General features: G+C 42.0%; 1 protein-coding gene across 3 annotated transcripts in view; it reads left to right on the top strand.

Moving 5' to 3' along the window:
* The window catches only part of trmt11 (tRNA methyltransferase 11), a 95234-nt gene extending 79293 nt beyond the window's left edge, over positions 1-15941 (top strand). For 2 of the 3 annotated variants that reach the window (XM_085997194.1, XM_085997195.1), the window contains exon 13: positions 15608-15941. In XM_085997194.1, the coding sequence (XP_085853320.1) occupies positions 15608-15739 (132 nt within the window). In that variant the 3' untranslated portion in view covers positions 15740-15941. The remainder of the gene's footprint in view (positions 1-15607) is intronic. The other variant, XR_015079549.1, reaches the window with a different exon arrangement.
* The last annotated feature ends 4982 nt before the right edge of the window (positions 15942-20923 follow it).

Genomic DNA, 20923 nt, shown 5'->3' with positions numbered 1-20923 from the left:
TAAGACATAAGCACAGAGGGAATACCCTTTATGAATGTTCCCACTACTGCTGTAGAGGTTTTGGGGTCCAAACTCTCAAGATACATGGCTGGCTTTAACTTGCTTAGAGAGAAGTTTTACAGGTAACCATGAATGAACTACTGTCTAGTGCTCAGACCGATCAGTTTTGCATTTTGACAAAATTCTCTCCAGCAGTGGCATAGTACAGGAGCAGCGCGTTGGCACACACGTTGGTGGTAGTACTCTGCTATTACGTAGCCCCAGACAAGTGACAGTAGGTGCTGTGTCTGGAAGCAATGAACTAACAGAGCCTTTAATAAAAGAGAGCACTGGCAGTGATGAAGGTATGTCAGGGTTAGTTGAAGATGCAGTTCTGGGCTTTGAATCTTATATTACAACAGTGACTACACTTCAAAAAGTACTTCATTGGCTATAAAGCACTTTGGGGCGTTCGGTGGTTGTGAAAGGCACTATATAAATGCAAGTCTGTCTTTTTTTTCCTGTCTTTCTTCCTTTCACCACCCCCCACCCCCTTCCCTCCCACCCATGCAGCCAGCCACAAGTGCTGGTCTCTCAGGGGAACACTTTGTAATGGGACACATCCATAGAGAAGTTCACAACACACAAATGGCAAATATATTGAACACATTAGCCCTGAACGGCTTAATAAATTGATTTCACTTTACCCTGTTTTTCTTTTATTGTGTAGAAAGAGAATCTTTGTTTTTTTTCCAAAGGTGAAGGAGATGAAGCATGTTAGTTCTTGACCAGAACTGAACAGATAAAACAAGTGGACATTCTATAATTGTAAATTTATTCAATAGCAAATTAGTGTTCTAAGTATCAGTGATGGAACTGATCAATGAGACAGTCATGCACCTGTCCTCCTGGCTGGGGGCTGCTACTCACCTTCATTCTCCTTATCAACCATGGCTTACAGCTGCATCTCATCCAAGTCTATTTGAATGGATCCTGACCATAACAATATTATGCACCATATATCATCTCCACGTTTGCTGATTTGGTTCATCGTCACTGAGTTAAAATTCTAGAAATCCCTAACAACATTCTGGAGACACCTTCACCACTGCAGCGGTTCAAGAAGGTGGCCACCGCCACCTTCTCGAGGGCAACTAGCAATGGCCAATAAATACTGACCTTGCTAGTGATGCCCATATCCCAAGAATGAATTTATATTATATTATATAAAAGTTAAGTGGTCTCAGGATTTCAAAGATATTGCAACTGTGGGTAGGGTTGTGACGTAACATATTGGCCCTGAATTTGTGATCGGAGGCTTCTTGCGGGGAAATGCCTCCGATCCGCAAATAAAATGCCCGCGTACCTGAAGGTCCAGGAGGTACGGAGACTCGTGGTCCTGGGCCTTTCCGGGTACCCGCGGGTAGAGGCCCAGGTATCCCAGGGGCGCATGCGGTTCGCAAGCGCCCCATGGATCACGTGGGCCAGCCCAACCAATGAAAATAGAGAATCCCCATTCTTTCTTATGGGGATTCCATATGTACGGAAATCCCATACGCATGAATGGGGATACCCCAAAAATACATCTACATTTCAAATAAATAAAAAAAATCATTACATATTTAAATTTAATTAAATATTTAAAACAATGTATTTTTTTGAAAAACAAATTTATGTTTTAAAGGGGCTAAAAATAAACTTACCTTATTTCACAGGTTTTTTAACATATAAATTATTGATAATTTATTTTTGTTTTTTTAGAACTCTAATGCTAGTAAAAGCAGGCCTTACACCTGCTTTTACCAGGCATAAGAATTTCACGGGCGTTCGCTGGGCAGAAGTTAGACAAATAGCCCTACTCTCCACTCGAGGAGGCCCCTTTTCCGGGGATGCGTTGGATCTGTCAAGAAGATTCTTGACAGATCGCAAGTTCCGGGTTTTCTCGCATGCTTAAACCCGGAACTTGCGCGGCTTCCAAACGGGTGCGCACACACCTCGTATGCGCATGTAGGGGCTGCAAATGATGGCCCAATGTTGCTTGACTAATTGATTACACTGGGGAGAACCCTAATGTTACATTACACTCAGTCATCCCAACGTAATCAATTTAAATAAAAACGTCCTGGCTGCGAGCTCCCAGGAACCAGTCAAATGAATAGGGCAAAGTGCAAAACAACCTGTGTGGTAACAATTAATGAGGCATAACATGTCAGTGAAATGAAGTTTGCTAAAACGCTAGCCTGCCTGTTTGATGTCTGCCAACAGATATAGTGAGGATGGATCAGTAGTTGGTTAATGGAAACAGAGTAAGTTCAGACTAAAGAATTTGGGAAGTGATGGATGGTGTGGTGTGGTGGGGAAATGGAGCCTCTTGAGGGCTACAGACTGGGTTTACGAGGTAACTGGCTTGCTGCCATTAGTGTCTCCCTCCATAGCTTCTCCCCACAACACTCATCCTTTCCCTTGCCTCCCTTTATGTCCCATGCCTCTGCATTCCAATTCCTACCAATCCCTTTGCTATTCCCTACTTGCTACCCGGCCTTTTCCTTCATGCTCAATGCCTGTATCTTCCTCCTCTTTGCTCTGCTGCCACTCATTTTCACCTGTAGCCCTCATTAACAGCCCACTCTCTCCCCCAAGGATGGGTGGCAAAAGGCCAAAGACCCCTCACCCTGCTTCCATTCTCCCCTCATCCTTCTTATCCTACTGTCTGTATTCCTCAAAGAGGCTTTGTTTGGTTTCAAAATTAAACTTAATTGGATTTTTTTCAAAATGAATTAGCGCAGGCACTTTGCTGTCATGATTAGGAGGCAGAAAGAGGTATTCCTGGCAACTTGCCTCATTCCTGTAGTTACGGGCATGGGATGCTTAGATGCAGGGCCACCTCAAAAACCTGGCAAAGGGCTTGTGTCGGGACCTCCCCAACCAGTCCAGATGGGCAAGCTATCTGAGCAAAGCTGACATTTTACTTGTGTCTTAAGCATTTATTCTCAGATCTTTAAGGACTGGAATGTTTTTCAATTGTGAAGAGCAACATGTAAATGAAAGTTGCTGAAAAATGGATTGAGAAGAGGAAAATCCTGTCTGACAAAACGCGCTGACTTTTTGAGGATGTAACAAGTAGATAGTGGAGCCCCGTACAATATAGTTTCACAGTGTGATCACAAGACTTTCAGGAATCATTTTGTCAAAAGTTCATATGAAAGACTCCTAATTAAACTATCAGCCACACGAATCCAGGATCGAACATGGGCAGGTTAAAAAACAGAAAATGAAGAGTATCCATGATTGGTGTAATGTCTGATTGGATGGAGCTTTTAAATGAGTGAATGGACCCCTATTGTTTCTAAGCTACATAAATGAACTGGATACTGAAAGCAAATGTAAAGATGTCAAATTTGCTAATGATACTAAAACGAGGGCAATAATTGAGACAGAAGATTCAGCAAGATTTTGATTGGTTATGCAATTGGGTGGACAAATAGCTTATAAAAATTAACACTGAAAAATAGCATAGATTATTCAAAAGATATGCCTCATAAGCATACAATGAATGGAAATAAATGAACACAGGTAAACTTTGAGACCTGGGAATAATGGTAGTCTTGGCACTTTCTAGACAATGTGGTAAAGCTAATAGAAAGTGGAAGTCTACAGAGGTTATGCTAAGGCTTTGCACTGCACCGGTCATTAGAGTGCTTGTTCAGTTGTGATCCCTATGCTACAAAAAGAGATATAGACAATTGAAAGGATACAGAAACAAGTAACAAGACTGATCACAATTGTAAAGGGAATGAATAATAAAGACAGATATAAGAAGCTTAAACTTTATACTCACGAAAAAATACAGGGCAAGGGGGGCCATTGAAGCATGTAAAATAATAAATGGTATAGAGAAGGTTTAGTTATTCAAATTAAATCAGTAAATTAGAACCTGGGAAATAAACTTAAAACTGTCACTGGACAGAACTAAGTACTTCTTTATTTCTTTACTTGTAGAATGCAATATGTATCTGAATAATCCACCCAACAGGGTACTAGGGAGAAAATATTAAGGTCATTCAAAAAGCATTTGGATGCTAGTTGAAGTTAGAGTTTAGAAGGATGTGCTTTGATGAGCAAAATGGTCTTTTCTCATCCATGGCTGCTATTAAATATTCTTTAAACATTTTTCTCTTTGAACACAAGTCACCTTTATAAATGTGTGATCTGATTTTCACCAAAAGGATATCCTTTCTCGTGAGTCTTGGTTCCATTCAATAGTTGCTGTATGGTTGAAAGATTTTATTTTCTCAACTACTATAACAATTAAAAACTAAGGAGGGAATTTTCACAGGAAAAAACGAGTGGGTTGGAGGCGGGGGAGAAGTGAAAGTTGGAAAAATTTTAAACTGGACCCCAACCCGCCTACTTTCACCTTTTACTCGGGCGGAACGGTGGGTGGCCAGACATCCCGCTGCCAGGAGGCAGGTAGGCATTTTTAATATTATAATGAGGCTTGAAGCCTCTGCTTTAACCTGCTGTTCAGGTTTAACTTCAAGCGGCTGGAAATCCCGGGGCTTGGGATTCCCGGTGGCTGCAACAAGGCTAACACAGCCTCGGAGCAATCCTTGTGGCCTGGGAGGAGCAGGAGTGCTTCCTCCTGGCCTCCCAAGCTCACCCACCAGCAGCCCGCCGGGGGGAAGGGGGGTGGTCCGATCCCTGACCCTGGGGCTGAGTCGCGATCCTGGGGGTCCTATTCCCTGGGGGAATCACAAATCCACGCCGGGGGATGGGACCCCCCCCGGGATCGCGACTCAGCCCCGGGGTCAGGGATTGGACCTTCTCTCTCTCTCTCTTCTTCCCCCCCCCCCCCACCCCCACCCCCACCCCCCGGGATCGGATACCCCCCCTGGGTGGGGGATGGGACCCCCTGGGCTTAACACCCCCCCCCCCCCTCTCACCCCCTCCCAGGCTTGGAACCCCACCTCACCTGGACCCAGCACCTACCTGGTCCTGCAGTGTCCTGGTCAGTGTTCTTCGCCCAACTGGAAGCCAACCTGTCAATCAGTCTGACTTCCAGGCAGGGAATCCGCCCATTACGTCACGTGCACGCTGTGGTGTTTCCCGCCATCTACCGGGTCCCCTTACAGGTGGGAAACTGGAAAATCCCAGCCTAACTTTCAGTTATACCATAAGTAATCTCTTCTGGTTCCTTCAGATGTGATGTTTTATGTCCTATCTGCAGCTGTCTGAGTAGATTACCTATTCTTCAACAAAGCTGGTGTTTTTACACGAGAACTAGACTAACTGGATGGTAAGATGTCCACAGAGCTTTACTTCTGATCAGTCTTAATGGCCCAGATTTTGCTGTAGCAGGGCATCTCGTTGTGTCTGTCGTTAATTAAACTTGTCTGTGTGTGTTAAAAAATTTTGCGTTGCATTTTGCTGGAAGTGCGAGCTGATAATGTTGCAGCAAGGAAAACAGGGCATCTGGGACCTGACTGAACAGGACAACCAACAGGTTATCTCCTTAATCAGATTGAAGGATTGAGAAATAAACAGAGGAATGATGGAGAGGGAAGTGTAAATTAGAGTGGGTGAATTCAATGTCAAATCAGTATAGATATAGAACTGGAGAGGGAAGGAAAGATCGGATTAAGAGAGAAAAAAAGAGACAGAAAGGAAAAGTAATAGAAAAAGTTATTTTTAAAAAAAATTTACATTTTTAAAAATGACATTCGATGCATGTCAATGGTGAGACAGGCAGCGAAATGCCGTTTTCGGGAAGCTAAAGGCATAGCAGCCAACTCAGTCAGCAACTTTTGGATATTTGCATTTAACTGCACATCTGCCCCTTGCCTGACGTTGCTGTAGCGTTTGCGCATGAATAACAGTGAGCGCCATTAGCCTCACTGTTATTTTGACAACAAATTCTGGCCCAATATTTAAATTCGAGCTCTAGCCGCCAGTATTTGCACAGTTTTGATTTAATTCATTTGAACATAGATAACGATATATTTTAAATATGGTATCTCAAAAATACTTGTATGCAAATTCTACTCTTAATTCAAAGTCCCTTATTATGAATTATCTGATTTTTTTTTACCACCATATTCCCACTTTGCTTGGTTAAATACATTGCTTAATGGATTTAATAACTTTGTGCTTAAAAAGTGAATTATCTGGAGTAGACTGTCGCTATGCCTATAGAAATCTATATTTTATTTCTGTAGGATAGGGCACATCTTGATAAGAAAATCATCATATTTCCTCATTCATTTGTTCAACCCGCACCATACTGAGTCAAAATGATACGTATAGATGAGCGAGGCCATTCGGCCCAGAAGTAGAGCAATAGGATACTGTGGTTTTCTATCACCTGCAGGACGAGGGTACAAAACCAGGGCAGGCTTTTGGGTGAGAATCTCCTCTATTTGCTTGCTGTAAAGATCCTAAATTAAAACGGTTTGAGTCGTCTCAACCCAGTTCCTAATAGCCATGGATCCGTAGCACAAAATCTGACACTAATTGGCAACCTCCATCTGAGAGACTACAAGAATAGCTAGTGTGGGAAGTGCAAAACTGCATTCAGATAATGAGGAAGCCCATGTTAACAGCCGATAATCTAACATTAAGAATGTACAGTTACATACAGAATTAGACTGGGTTCATCCCACTGACTACGCTATATATAAACATTGATACTTCCTGTAATATTGATGTTGCAATTTTCATTATGAACCATTATGCAGCTTTCATGGATACAGGCGGTAGCTTTAAGGACTGTTTTGTCTGACGGTAACATCAAAGCGGAGTTTGTAGCACATACATAGTGGGAACTGGAATATCTGTGAGAATGACTGTGCTAAATTACTAACTGAGATGCATGTAAATAGTACAGTATCATTTAAAAATATTTACTTGATAAAGGTAGATGTGACACTGTTTTAAAGTACAGATAAGATAAAAGTAGCCCAGGGAAGAAAGGAAACTATCGCCACTGGCACGCAGCAGCTGCTGGTACATAAACTGGTAGTTAGAGGCTCGCAGCAGAGGTCAGTGGTGATATGAAAGTAGATAATGGGTTATGTCTGACTAGGATAAGCTGTTTTCTAGTTTAAAGAAACAGGCAACGTGTACAAAACATGTGGAGTCATCTTGTTATGGAGTCCAACAGTGAAAAAAAATGTAAGCAGGATCTTTATAATCCAACCAAAAAAGACACCTGCAGCACACTGACTTTCAAGAAAATATAATCTGGGCAGGAACAAAAATATTTCTGGAACAATCCACAATCATTATTCAAAAATATTTTTGTTTGTAAGATTTCTGGTTGGATGAGATGGGTGCAATGATGTAGTGGTGATATTAGAGGCCTGGCCTAATAATCTGGAGAACATGAGTTCAAATCCCATCATAGATAGTTTACCCCCTGGTACGGCTCTCATCTTCGCTCCCTTAAGTCCAAGGGACGCAGACTTGAATGGATATGGCGGACAACTGGTTTAGCCATTCACCACCAGATCTGGCTGGACCACATAAAGCACTGTCGGGCCCTGCTCTTGTCTGCCAAAATTGCTCACTATTTCAGAATCATTCTGTAATGCAAAGATAAACCTCGGCTCCTATTCTCTACTGCTAACCGTCTTCTTAAACCCCTCTCCCCTGTCTCCTGCACCCTCACCTCCGATAACAAGTGTGAGGAGCTCATGGACTTCTTTGTCTCTAAGATTGAGACCATCCGTTCAGCTGCCTCTGCCACTTCCCTTCCTTCCCCTAGCCCACTGTGCCAAACTTCCTCTAAGGTTCCCCCCTGCCCTAGCCCTGAAGTCACATCTTTCTCCAGTTTCTCTCCGATCTCCCCTCATGATCTCTCTGCGCTCATCTTGTCTATGAGACCCACCTCCTGCTCCCTTAACCCTATTCCTACCAAACTGCTGACCACCCAACTCCCTTTTCTGGCTCCCATGTTAGCTGACATTGTTAACGGTTCTCTCTCCTCAGGTACTGTCCCCCTCTCCCTCAAATCTGCCGTCATCACCCCTCTCAAAAAAAACAAACCTTGATCCCTCCGTCCTTGCAAACTACTGCCCCATCTCCAACCTCCCTATCCTTTCCAAAGTCCTTGAACGCGTTGTCGCCTCCCAAATCCGTGCCCATCTTTCCCGCAATTCCATGTTTGAATCCCTCCAATCAGGATTCCGCCCTTGCCACAGTACCGAAACAGCTCTCATCAAAGTCACAAATGACATCCTTTGTGACTGTGACAAAGGCAAACTATCCCTCCTCGTCCTTCTTGACTTGTCTGCAGCCTTTGACACGGTTGACCACTCCATCCTTCTCCAACACCTCTCCACCGTTGTCCAGCTGGGTGGGACTGCACCCGCCTGGTTCCATTGTTATCTATCTAATCGTAACCAGAGAATCACCTGTAATGACTTCTCTTCCTGCTCCCGTATCGTTACCTCTGGTGTCCCCCAAGGATCTGTCCTTGGCCCCCTCCTATTTCTCAAGTACATGTTGCTCCTTGGTGACATCATCCGAAAACACAGCATCAGTTTCCACATGTACGCTGACGACACCCAGCACTACCTCTTCTCTCGACCCCTCCACGGTGTCTAAATTGTCAGACTGCTTGTCTGACATCCAGTTCTGGATGAGCAGAAATTTTCTCCAATTAAATATTGGGAAGACCGAAGCCATTGTTTTTGGTCCCCGCTACAAATTTTGTTCCCTAGCCACTGACTTCATCCCTCTCTCTCACATCTGTCTGAGGCTAAACCACATTGTTTGCAACCTTGGTGTCATATTTGACCCCGAAATGAGCTTCCGATCACATATCCGCAGCACAACTAAGACCGCCTACTTCCACCTCTGTAACATCGCCCATGTCCGCCCTTGTCTCAGCTCAGCCGCTGCTGAAACCCCCATCCATGCCTTTGTTACCTCTAGACTTGACTATTCCAAAGCACTCCTGGCTGGCCTCCCACATTCCACCCTACGTAAACTTGAGGTCATCCAAAACTCAGCTGCCCGTGTCCTAACCCGCACCAAGTCCCGTTCGCCCGTCACCCCTGTGCTCACTGACCTACATTGGCTTCCGGTTAAGCAGCGCCTTGATTTCAAAATTCTCACCCATGTTTTCAAATCCATCCATGGCCTCGCCCCTTCCTATCTCTGTAATCTCCTTCAGCTCCCCCCCCCCCCCTCCCCGTCCCCGGAGATATCTGCATTCCTCTAATTCTGCCCTCTTGAGCATCCCTGATTATAATCGCTCAACCTTTGGTGGTCGTGTCTTCTGTTGCCTAGGCCCTAAGCTCTGGAATTCCCTCCCTAAACCTCTCCACCTCTCTTTCCTCCTTTACGACGCTCCTTAAAACCTACCTCTTTGACCAAGCTTTTGGTCACCTGCCCTAATTTATCCTTATGTGGATCGGTGTCAAATTTTTTGTCTTAAAATACTCCTGTGCAGCACCTTGGGACGTTTTACTACGTTAAAGGCGCTATAGAAATACAAGTTGTTGTTGTTGAAAGTTTAAATTCAGTTTAAAAATCTGGAAATAAAAAATTGGTATCAGTAAAAGTGACCATTATTGTCGTAAAAAACTAACTGATCCACTAATGTCCTTCATGCAAGGAAACCTGCTGTCCTTGCTTGGTCTGGCATATCTGTGACTCCAGTCCCACACCAACTCTTAACTGCCCTCTGAAATGGCCTCGCAAGCCATTCTTTTGTATCAAACTACTGCAAAGAATAACATATGCAGAGGATGGCCCACCACCACCTAAATAAATGAATGCCAGTCATTCCCACATCCTGAGAATGAATTTTAAAAAATGAGAACAGCTGACTGACAGCATGCAGCTATCTTCAGGAGATCTTTGGGGTGATTCCATGATCATACAATCAGCCCTATAATTCCTCCTTTTTGTACAGCTCCACATACTTCTGAAGAGTTAAACAGACCCCCCTCTGTGGAGGTTTGTGAATCATACTGAAGTACTGTTGCAGGAGCCTAGTTAATTTGAATCCATGCTCTCTCTGCTGGTTGTAAGAGAAATGAGCTCCAACAGTGTCAACCAAGTTCCTACCAACAGTAATTCCACAGCACAATGCCATCCATAAGTTGACAGACGTCTTCAGAGAAGCCACAAAGACCCTGGTATGAAAGTGCCAATCACTGGAGTGCAATGAGAAGTTTTTTTCCCGATATATGATAATACATATTTTTAGGGCATAGCAGAGAAGCATCTGTACCTAATCCATACTGATACTGACATTGGATGCAAAAGTGAAATAAGTTTCTATTCTCTAGTACATTAAAAAAGGATAATCTGTGTTTTTAAATAACGGTCTGGCAATTTATTTAGTGGAAAATTATTTTTTAATTAAACTCCCCAGCTCTCGTTAATATTGTGTATTGAATCATCCTTGTAATTATGTTTCAAATATTCTGCCTACATAAATTTGATGGCTGCATTACAATTTTGGCACCAAGACAAAAGTTAAACAAGATTGCAGTTTTTTTTAGTGTATTGTAAGAAATGTTCTTTGGTTCTGCACGTTCCTGAAGAGGACACTGAAATGGAATAATTTTTGTAGATCATATATGCAAGGAAGAAAGCACCTAGTTTGAAGTCTGAGAGTTTTGTTATCATAGGGTAGGCCTTTCAGTTTGAATTGTCTTAATTTTTATTTAACAGTTCCTGTCATAAAGCTGGCCTGTTGGGGAGTTTAATTCTTAATATTAATAATTGTTATAATTGTCTTGCATTAACTCTTAAAATATATTATCATTTAAATGTTGGTTTGCAGAGTAAAATAATTTATTTTGGATTAATTTCCCAATGACATTCCCCTCTTATAGGTTTCCCAGTTTCGTGTCAGCAGTTTTATGCCAGAACTAGTTGTCCTTCACAATGTTTATAGCTGTATGATTTTGCACAAGTGGTTTCTATAGCTACTGTACAGCAGCAGATGTAGAGCAGTGAAAAGCTGTGATAAGCAAGACAGGCTTTTTAAACAAAAACCAGACATGGGCAATTACCCTGAAGCTGAACTGAGGCCCATCTGAGTAAATGTAGGATATGAATCTTTAAAAAGTGTAAGCAAATGCAACACTACCTGATACTTTCTTTTTCCTGTTTATAATATGGTAATAGCATAGCTAATAACAGATTAGATATTGCAATTGCCAGAGCAACTTTTTAGGTCAATAGTTTTTTAGAAGCCAATTGTCAAGGGTTAGTTTGAAGCTCCAGAAGCTGAGGTGAGAAGCACAGGGGAGCAATTTTATTTTGTTGTTTTGTGCTTTCAACTGCTGTTTGCTTCTAAAAGTTCACCGATAACAACATTTCTCTTTTTGAACAGCTGGTGTTTAAAGGGCTGTAAATGACTTGTGGTTAACACGGCTGTAAGGGACCTCAACCAATGATTATGTTATCATTTGAAGAGGGCCTGTAAGTTTTAATGTAATAATAGTAGCACAAACCACTGGAGGTCAAAGACGACACTGTTTAACCCTCTAACATCTGAGAAGGATAAATCAAATCTAGAGGTTACACATGGGTCCAAATAAATGCATTTCTGATCCAAGCATAAGATTCCATTATACCAAACCACTTGGCATTCGCTTCTATTGTTTAGTAACTCTTAATCCAACTGCAACATTGAAACAGAAATGCTGATCCAAGCACAAAATATCTCCAGCTATCTGGTTTCAATGATTCGCATGATAAGGCAGTTGGTAAAGGCCACGTAAAATGTCCTGCTGACTCTAGAAAAAGATCTTGTTCAGGGTGTGACTGTTTTTGTTTCGATTGAATTGCTGGATAAAAAGTTAAATGGGTTGCTGTACAAGGATTTGGAAATTGGCTGCTTTTAGCTGCAGTTTCCTGATCCAAGCGTAACCTTTCTTGATAAATTAGTTTGTGTTTAATTAGAATGAGTCTCGTACACATTAAACAGGAAATAAATGCAGTGACTGTTTCTTTTTTAATTGCTGCATTGGAGAGACAATGACACTTATTAGTTACATTAAATATAATTTTATATCAGACATCTTCTGTATTTGGAAAAACAACAATTGCATGTTTTTTCCAGAGCTAACTCTATGAAGGAGATTGAATTAAAAATATGCTCTTTAAAAAAGAGGCAAGCTTTCATCTCTAAGACTACACACTTCATACTGGAACGGTGCTGTGTTCAATCTAATACAAAGGTTTTTTTAAAAAAAAAAAGCACTATTTCCAGTGTAAATTCTCTTAGTTCAGCTGTGTCACTCCACATTTTTTCTGCTCTGTCCAGGACCCCTCCTGGACTTCCGCTTAGTTATCTTAGCTTTTATTCTCTCATATTTTGGATGCTTCCTTAACCACCATTGACATCTCACTGAGCTTATGGTAAGCTTAGATGTAAAAAATACTAAGAGGCAAAGAAAAACAGACCATTAAATTAAGAAATGCGGGAAATGGCAAAAGGAAAAGAGAGGATTGCTCCAAGAAAGGTCCGGTTCAAACCCTGGGTGTGGTAAGTTAGTTAACCTCAGCTGGGGTACACTGGCACTATTACATAATGATATCAGCAAAGAATGCTAAGGGAGAAGGAAAAATCATATAGGATTCCTGTTCCTGATCATTGTCCAGTCATTCTTGCTGAAAAGTGTGACTTGATACTTCCCATGAACAGTCCACCAACACTCCCTGTCTCTGCTCGCATGTGAAGAGTGGCCACTTGGGTATGGTATTGGAAGGCTGTTAGTACTTATGGAACTGTACATCATGAGTCGGCACCTTCAGGAGAAGTGGAAAAATAAAGGGAAGAATGTAAAAAAATATATATAAGTACAACAGATAAGGAAGAGGAAGAAATGAAATGTATCTTGCATTGAAGAAAACTGGCTTCTTCCATTACATTGAGAGAGAGTAAGGAAGTGTCCAAAACCTGGCTTACTATGGATTGGCACTGGTCCAACTTGTTTTCCTTAAAGCTCTAGCTTTAGTAGCTTCTTCCAATTTCCTACAGGAGAGAACGTGCTCACCTTTCTATAGTTGAAAAATAATCAGTCAATACTATTAATTGGCATACTCACAAACAAACCAGTGATCCATTTATATTTATAATGCATTAAAAATCTTTACATATGCATGGACTTCCTAACTATCACATAATTACCTGTTGTCATGTTTTTAATACACTTTGGGAATCAAGTTTTTTCCATTATAAATTCCTATGTACACATTTATAATGTATTATATATTTTGCAATAGTATAAATTTATCAATTGAATATCTTTTTGTGTATCATTTAATGCCTTCACTAAGTTTTCACCTGAAGATCTCAACCTCTCCCAAAAGCTTGGGCTTTGACTTGAAAGTTTTGCCCGGAGCTGTGACTCAGAATTCGATTTGGAACGTGTAGTGTAACCAATTTCCAAGGATGTATCAGCACTGTTCTGTTAGCTGTTAATTTTCTTTAACTTTTAGCATTTATTGCTTAGCATTTTTTCCAAATCATTTTGAAAAATGAGAGGACAAATTTCAAAAGCTTTACCAATGTAAAATTTATATTGAGTGTTTTTAAAAATAGAGAGGGAATGTGTGTTTGTGTACTTGTGAGAAAGACTGGGGTGAGATAGAGAGAGAGATTAGGGTCAGAGACAGACTGGGATTGGAGAGAGATGTGGCGAGAGAGAGAAACAGAAAAATAGGAGCACGAGTAGTACATTCGGCCCTTCAAACCTGCTCCGCTATTCAATATGATCATGGCTGATCCTCTACCTCAATACCATATTCCCACTCTCTCCCCATACCCCTTGATGCCTTTTGTGTCTAGAAATCTATCTACTTCTTAAATATATTCAGTGACTTGGCCTCCACAGCATTCTGTGGTAGAGAATTCCACAGGTTCACCACCCTCTGAGTGAAGAAAATTCTCCTCATCTCAGTCCTAAATGTCCTACCCCATATTCTGAGACTGTGACCCCTCGTTCTAGACCCGCCAGCCAGGGGAAACATCCTCCCTGCATCCAGTCTGTCTAGCCCTGTCAGAATTTTATACGTTTCAATGAGATCCCCTCTCCTTCTAAACTCTAGTGAATACAGGCCTAGTCCACCCAATTTCTCCTCATACGCCAGTTTTGCCATCCCAGAAATCAGTCTGCTGAACCTTCGCTGCACTCCCTCTATGGCAACTCATTTCTTAGGTAAGGAGACCAAAACTGCACACAGTACTCCAGGTGTGGTCTCATCAAGGCCCTGTACAACTGCAGTAAGACATCCTTGCTCCTGTACTCAAAATCCTCTTGCAATGAAGGCCAACATACCATTTGCCTTCCTAACTGCTTGCTGCACCTGCATGTCTGCTTTCAGTGACTGGTGTACAAGGACACCCAGATGCCTTTGTACATCAACATTTCCCAATCTATCACCATTTAAATAATACTCTACCTTTCTGTTTTTCCTACCAAAGTCACATTTATCCACGTTATACCGCATCTGCTATGTATTTGCCCACTCACTCAACTTGTCTAAATCGCCTTGAAGCCTCTTTGCATCCTCCTCACAACTCACAATCCCACCTAGTTTCGTGTTGTCAGCAAACTTGTAAATATTACATTTGGTTCCCTCATCCAAATCATTGACATATATTGTGAATAGCTGGGCCCCAAGCACTGATCCCTGCGGTACCTCACTAGTCACCGCCTGCTACCCTGAAAAAGACCCATTTATTCCTACTCTCTGTTTCCTGTTTGTTAACCAATTTTCAATCCATGCCAGTATATTACCCCCAATCCCATGTGCTTTAATGAGAGAGTGCAAGGTGAGAGACTGATCAGAGATAGAGGGGGTGAGAGAGATTAAGGTCAGGGGGTGGTGGGGGAGAGTGAGTATTTTTTCATTTAATATTACTTCAATTTACAAAAAATAGTTTAGTTGAATTTTGAAGCCAGCTAATTATCTCGCCTTTGTTTTGTTGACAGTTAATGGTAATTATTTACCCCTGTGAGACCGGGATTCTAATTTTTAATACCTCTGAGATAAAGGGGAAGAGAGATAGATGGAAACATACAATTAAAGTGAAGGGTAGGCAGCTTCTTTCCTGATTCTAAATGGAACTTTTTTATAGTTGAATTTTGAAAACAAGCGTGTGTCTTTGAAGGAAACAGATTGGAAGGGAGGTGAGGAGGAAAATTGGTTGAGTGGGAAGAGGCCTCTGCCCACTCGTCACTTGCCCTTGGACAGGAGCAAGTGTCAATGGAGAGGAGTGGACAGCAGATTAAGGGTGAGGAGACAGCAGAGAGAGGAGATGGGGAGAATACAGGAAAACAGCAGGTAGTTCCAAGGAGAAGAGGTGTAGTGTTAGGAGTGAGCGGGTGATAGAAAGGGGACTGAATAGTTTATCATAAGCTCAGTGAGATGAAGGGGCAGGGGATGCGATAGGAGTGAGTCTGGGTATATCCAAATGCTTATTTCTACTTCATGGCTAGCAGCACACATGCTACATAATAACATCACTTCAAAAAAAACTCTCCTTGGGGAAGATGTATTTTGGAGGCCCAGTTATTTGGAATTCTGTTATAGTTAGGGTTGTACTACAGTAATGAGTAATGTCTTTCAAACTAATCTCCTCTCCTTCATTCCTTAGGATAAGGATCGATATGCCCACCTTATTGATGCTAAGTATAATCCATACACAGGCCACAATTCATTCCGTGACAAGTACTTCAGTGGAGTCATGAAGAAGATTTCTAAAGAAAATGAAAATTCTCAGAACTGAACCGTTCAAATATATTTTGAACCGCAAGAGACTTTTCAGCTAATAAATAGATGAAGACCCATTTTATTTAGCTGTAATAGCATTCTTAAAAGATTTAATTTGAGAGACAGAAGTGATTAGTATGAACTGTATTTTTGTATTAACTGGCCAAATAGAATATGCATAAACAGCTAAAACAATAAATGTCCTTTTATATGCATTATTAAGTACATTTGTAAACAATTTCTTTGAGAGGAATACACAAAGGAATCCAGTTTGTTTGTAAAGCACGTCACAGAGTGGGATGTATTAAAAGGTCAATATTGAGTCAAAACACAGGTAATCCTGCCACTTTATGAATAAAATTGTGAGAATAAGATAAGCGGACACAGGTTCAAACTAGTTAACGGTAAATTTAAGACTCATAACTAGGAAGAATTTCTTCATACAAAGAATGAGCAACAAACTAAATGTATTTACAGACAGAGCAGTAATGGTAAAAATATCTGGAATCATTTAAGAAATAATTAGAAGATAAAATGGGACTGTACGGTCATCTGAATTGATGAATTAAGATGGGCTGAATGGCCTTTTTCATTCATCATTATCTTGTGATCTATACATAAGTGGTGGAATTCTACAAGTTTCATTAATTTGTACAATTGTGTAATCAGTAATGAGGCCCAGTGCGCACACAGCATAGTCCCAAAATTAAAAAGATTCTTCTCCAGTAGAATCTGAAGTTCGGTGCCAAGTATGCTGTGCCTTACCTTTCTGGCCCCAAGTGCTTCACCATGGTATTGGCCCTCTTATATTTCATTATAATAAGGGAGTCCAAGCCTTTGGTCCTTGTGGCCTATGTGGGTATGTACCATGTAGCTATAGGATCACATTTAAAGTTTAAGATCATGTTCCCATGCCCATTCTTCGGACATAATTGGTCACCTTTTGTCTCAACCAGTCATGACTCACTTCTCATAGAGTCATAGAGTTATACAGCACGGATAGAGGCCCTTCAGCCCATCGTGTCCGCGCCGGCCATCAAGCCCTGTCTAATCTAATCCCATATTCCAGCATTTGGTCCGTAGCCTTGTATGCTATGGCATTTCAAGTGCTCATCCAAATGCTTCTTAAATGTTGTGAGGGTTCCTGCCTCCACAACCCTTTCAGGCAGTGAGTTCCAGACTCCAACCACCCTCTGGGTGAAAAAGTTCTTTCTCAAATCCCCTCTAAACCTCCCGCCCTTTACCTTGAATCTATGCCCCCTAGTTATTGACCCCTCTACTAAGGGAAAAAGCTCCTCAGCATCCATCCTATCTATGCCCCTCATAATTTTGTACACCTCAATCATGTCCCCCCTCAGCCTCCTCTGCTCCAAGGAAAACAAACCCAATCTGCCCAGTCTCTCTTCCTAGCTGAAGCGCTCCAGCCCTGGTAACATCCTGGTGAATCTCCTCTGCACCCTCTCCAAAGCGTTCACATCCTTCCTGTAGTGTGGCGACCAGAACTGCACACAGTATTCCAGCTGTGGCCTAACCAGTGTTTTATACAGCTCCATCATAACCTCCTTGCTCTTATATTCTATGCCTCGGCTAATGAAGGCAAGTATCCCATATGCCTTTTTTACCACCTTATCCACCTGTTCCGCCGCCTTCAGGGATCTGTGTACTTGCACACCCAGATCCCTCTGACCCTCCGTCTTGCCTAGGGTCTTACCATTCATTGTGTATTCCCTTGCCTTGTTAGTCCCCCCAAAGTGCATCACCTCGCACTTTTCCGGGTTAAATTCCATTTGCCACTGTTCCGCCCATCTGACCAACCCATCCATATCGTCCTGCAGACTGAGGCTACCCTCCTCGCTATTTACCACCCTACCAATTTTTGTATCATCTGCGAACTTACTGATCATACCTTTTACATTCAAATCATTTAAGTGTATTTTGTGAATTTTAGTGTGTTAAGAAGTCAATTATTTGAAGTAAGTTTAATTTTTTAAGGGTTTTTTAAACTCTTGGGCAGTTTAAACAGGAAGTAGAATCCAGGTATAAAAGGGGAGGGGCTAGTGCGGTGCACGGAGTGCTTTGTGCATTGAGTGCTGTTGGAGTTTTGCTAAGTGGGAGAGTTCGGATAAGTGGGAGGTGAGGGTGTGTTTTTTGCTCTGTTTTATTCCCCACTCCCAGGCTTAGACAGCACTGCGGAGGCGGAGCAGCGAGACGAGTCAACCAAACAGGCTCCACAGACAGTATTCAAGGAGGAGGTTGGTGATCAGCTGGTTGGTTGGTTTTCTTCCTTCTCTTCTCTTTCATACCTTTAAGTTGGTAAGTCCTATTGAATAGTGGTGTGATATTATCATATATATCCGGGCAGGGTCTTCATAACTAATAATAAGAAATTTAATTAATTATATAGAATGGAGCAGGTGATGTGTTACTGTTGTGAGATGTGGGAGCCGGTGAACCCCATTGAGGCTAACGGTGATTACATCTGCGACAAGTGTTTGCTGCTAGAGGAACTCAAGTTCCATGTTATGGAGCTTGAGACCGAGCTTCAGACACTGCGACACATCAGGGAGGGGGAGAAGTTCCTGGACTCTATGTTTCAGGAGATGGTCACACCTATGAAATTAATTACTGCAGATGTAGTCCGTGGTCAGGGACAGGACGGTGTGACTACGAGTGAGGAAGGTACAGGGATCCAGGATGTAGTGTTGAAGGAGACGCAGCCCTTGTTCTTGTCCAGCAGGATCGAGGTTCTTACTCCCTGTGAGGGCGGGAGCGGGGACTGCAGGGAGGATGAGCAACCTGGCCACAGCACCGTGGTACAGGGGGCCATTCAAGTGGAGGGAGTAAAAAGAAATGTTGTAGTGGTAGGGGATAGTATCATTAGGGGGATAGATAGGGTTCTCTGCAGTCAAGAGCGGGAGTCCCGAAGGCTGTGTTGCCTGCCTGGTGCCAGGGTTAAGGACATCTCTTCTGGGCTGGAAAGAAACTTGCAGTGGGAGGGGGAGGATCCAGTTGTCGTGGTCCATGTTGGTACAAACGACGTAGATAGGACAAGGAAGACGGTTCTGTTAAAGGAGTATGAGCAGCTAGGGGTCAAATTAAAAAACAGAACCTCAAGGGTAATAATCTCTGGGTTATTACCTGAGCCACGAGCGAATTTGGCTAGGATAAATAAAATTAAAGAGTTAAATGCGTGGCTCAAAGACTGGTGTGGGAGAAATGGGTTTTGCTTCTTGGGACACTGGCACCAGTACTGGGACAGGAGGGAGCTGTTCTGTTGGGACGGACTCCACTTGGCCAGTGCTGGGACTAGAGTCCTGGCGAATCATATAACTAGGGCTGTAGAGAGGGCTTTAAACTAATTAGTGGGGGGGAGGTTTCTAGAGAGCAAATAATAGAAATGACAAAAGAGAAGGTCATAGACTTAGGTAGCAGTGGGGGAATTAAAAAACAGAATGTGTCAGGAAGGGACAGAAGGTATGGAGTAAAAAGTAAAGTACTAAAAAGGGAAAAAACAGGAACTAAGTGTTACAAAACATATTTGAAAGTTCTTTATCTGAATGCACGTAGCATTCGTAACAAAATGAATGAGTTAACGGCACAAATAATGACATATGGGTATGATCTTGTGGCCATTACAGAAACATGGCTGCAGGGTGACCATGACTGGGAATTAAACATACCAGGTTATTTAACAATCAGGAAGGACAGGCAGGAAGGGAGAGGAGGTGGGGTGGCTATGTTAATAAAGGAAGGAATCACTATAATACAGAGAAATGATATTGGGTCAAAGGAGCAGGATAGTGAAACAGTTTGGGTGGAGGTAAGGAATAATAAGGGGAAAAAAACACTAGTGGGTGTAGTCTATAGGCCTCCGAACAGTTGCAACTCTGTTGGACGGAGTATTAATCAGGAAATAGTTGAGGCTTGTAATAAGGGAACAGCTATAATTATGGGGGATTTTAATTATCATATTAACTGGACAAATCAAATTGGGCAGAGCAGCCTTGAGGAAGAGTTCATTGAGTGTATTAGGGATGGGTTTCTTGAGCAGTATGTAACTGAACCGACCAGGGGGCAAGCAACCTTAGATTTGGTCCTGTGTAATGAGACAGGATTAATTAAAAATGTCCTAGTAAAGGATCCCCTTGGAATGAGTGACCATAACATGGTTGAGTTCCATATTCAATTAGAGGGTGAGAAGGTTGGATCTCAAACAAGCGTGCTGAGCTTGAATAAAGGAGACTATGAAGGTATGAGAGCGGAATTAATTAGAGTGGACTGGGAAAATAGATTAAAGGGTAAGACGGTACATGACCAGTGGTGTACATTTAAGGAGTTATTTTACAACTTCCAAAAAAAATATATTCCACTGAGGAAAAAAGGGTGTAAAAGAAAAGATAGCCATCCGTGGCTAAGTAAAGTAATTAAGGATAGTATCCGACTAAAAACAAGGGCATATAAGGTAGCCAAATCTAGTGGGAGGATGGAAGATTGGGAAGTCTTTAAAAGACAGCAAAAAATAACAAAAAGATTGATTAAGAAAGGGAAGATAGATTATGAAAGTAAATTAGCAAAAAATATAAAAACAGACAGTAAAAGTTTCTATAGTTATATAAAAAGAAAAAGGGTGGCTAAAGTAAATGTTGGTCCCTTAGAGGATGAGACCGGGAAATTAATGGTGGGAAACATGGAGATGGCAAAAACACTGAACAATTATTTTGTATCAGTCTTTACAGTAGAGGACACTAAGAATATCCCAACACTGGACAAACAGGGGGCTCTAGGGGGGGAGGAACTAAATACGATTAAAATCACTAAGGAAGTGGTACTTGGTAAAATAATGGGACTCAAGGCGGATAAATCCCCTGGACCTGATGGCTTGCATCCCAGGGTCTTGAGGGAAGTAGCGGTAGGGATTGTGGATGCATTGGTAATAATTTTCCAAAACTCACTGGACTCAGCAAAGGTCCCGGCAGATTGGAAAACTGCTAATGTAACACCCTTATTTAAAAAGGGTAGTAGGCAGAAGGCTGGAAACTATAGACCTGTTAGCCTAACATCTGTGGTTGGTAAAATGTTAGAGTCCATTATTAAGGAGACAGTAACGGGACATTTGGATAAACATAATTTAATAGGGCAAACTCAGCATGGTTTCATGAAGGGGAAGTCATGTTTAACAAATTTGCTTGAGTTTTTTGAG

The sequence above is a fragment of the Somniosus microcephalus genome, chromosome 9, assembly GCF_052327205.1.
Source record: "Somniosus microcephalus isolate GS21.2 chromosome 9, FLI_Smic_1.0, whole genome shotgun sequence".
Taxonomy (NCBI): domain Eukaryota; kingdom Metazoa; phylum Chordata; class Chondrichthyes; order Squaliformes; family Somniosidae; genus Somniosus; species Somniosus microcephalus.
The sequence above is the reverse complement of the archived record's forward strand: the minus strand, read 5'-3'. Positions and strand labels throughout refer to the sequence as shown.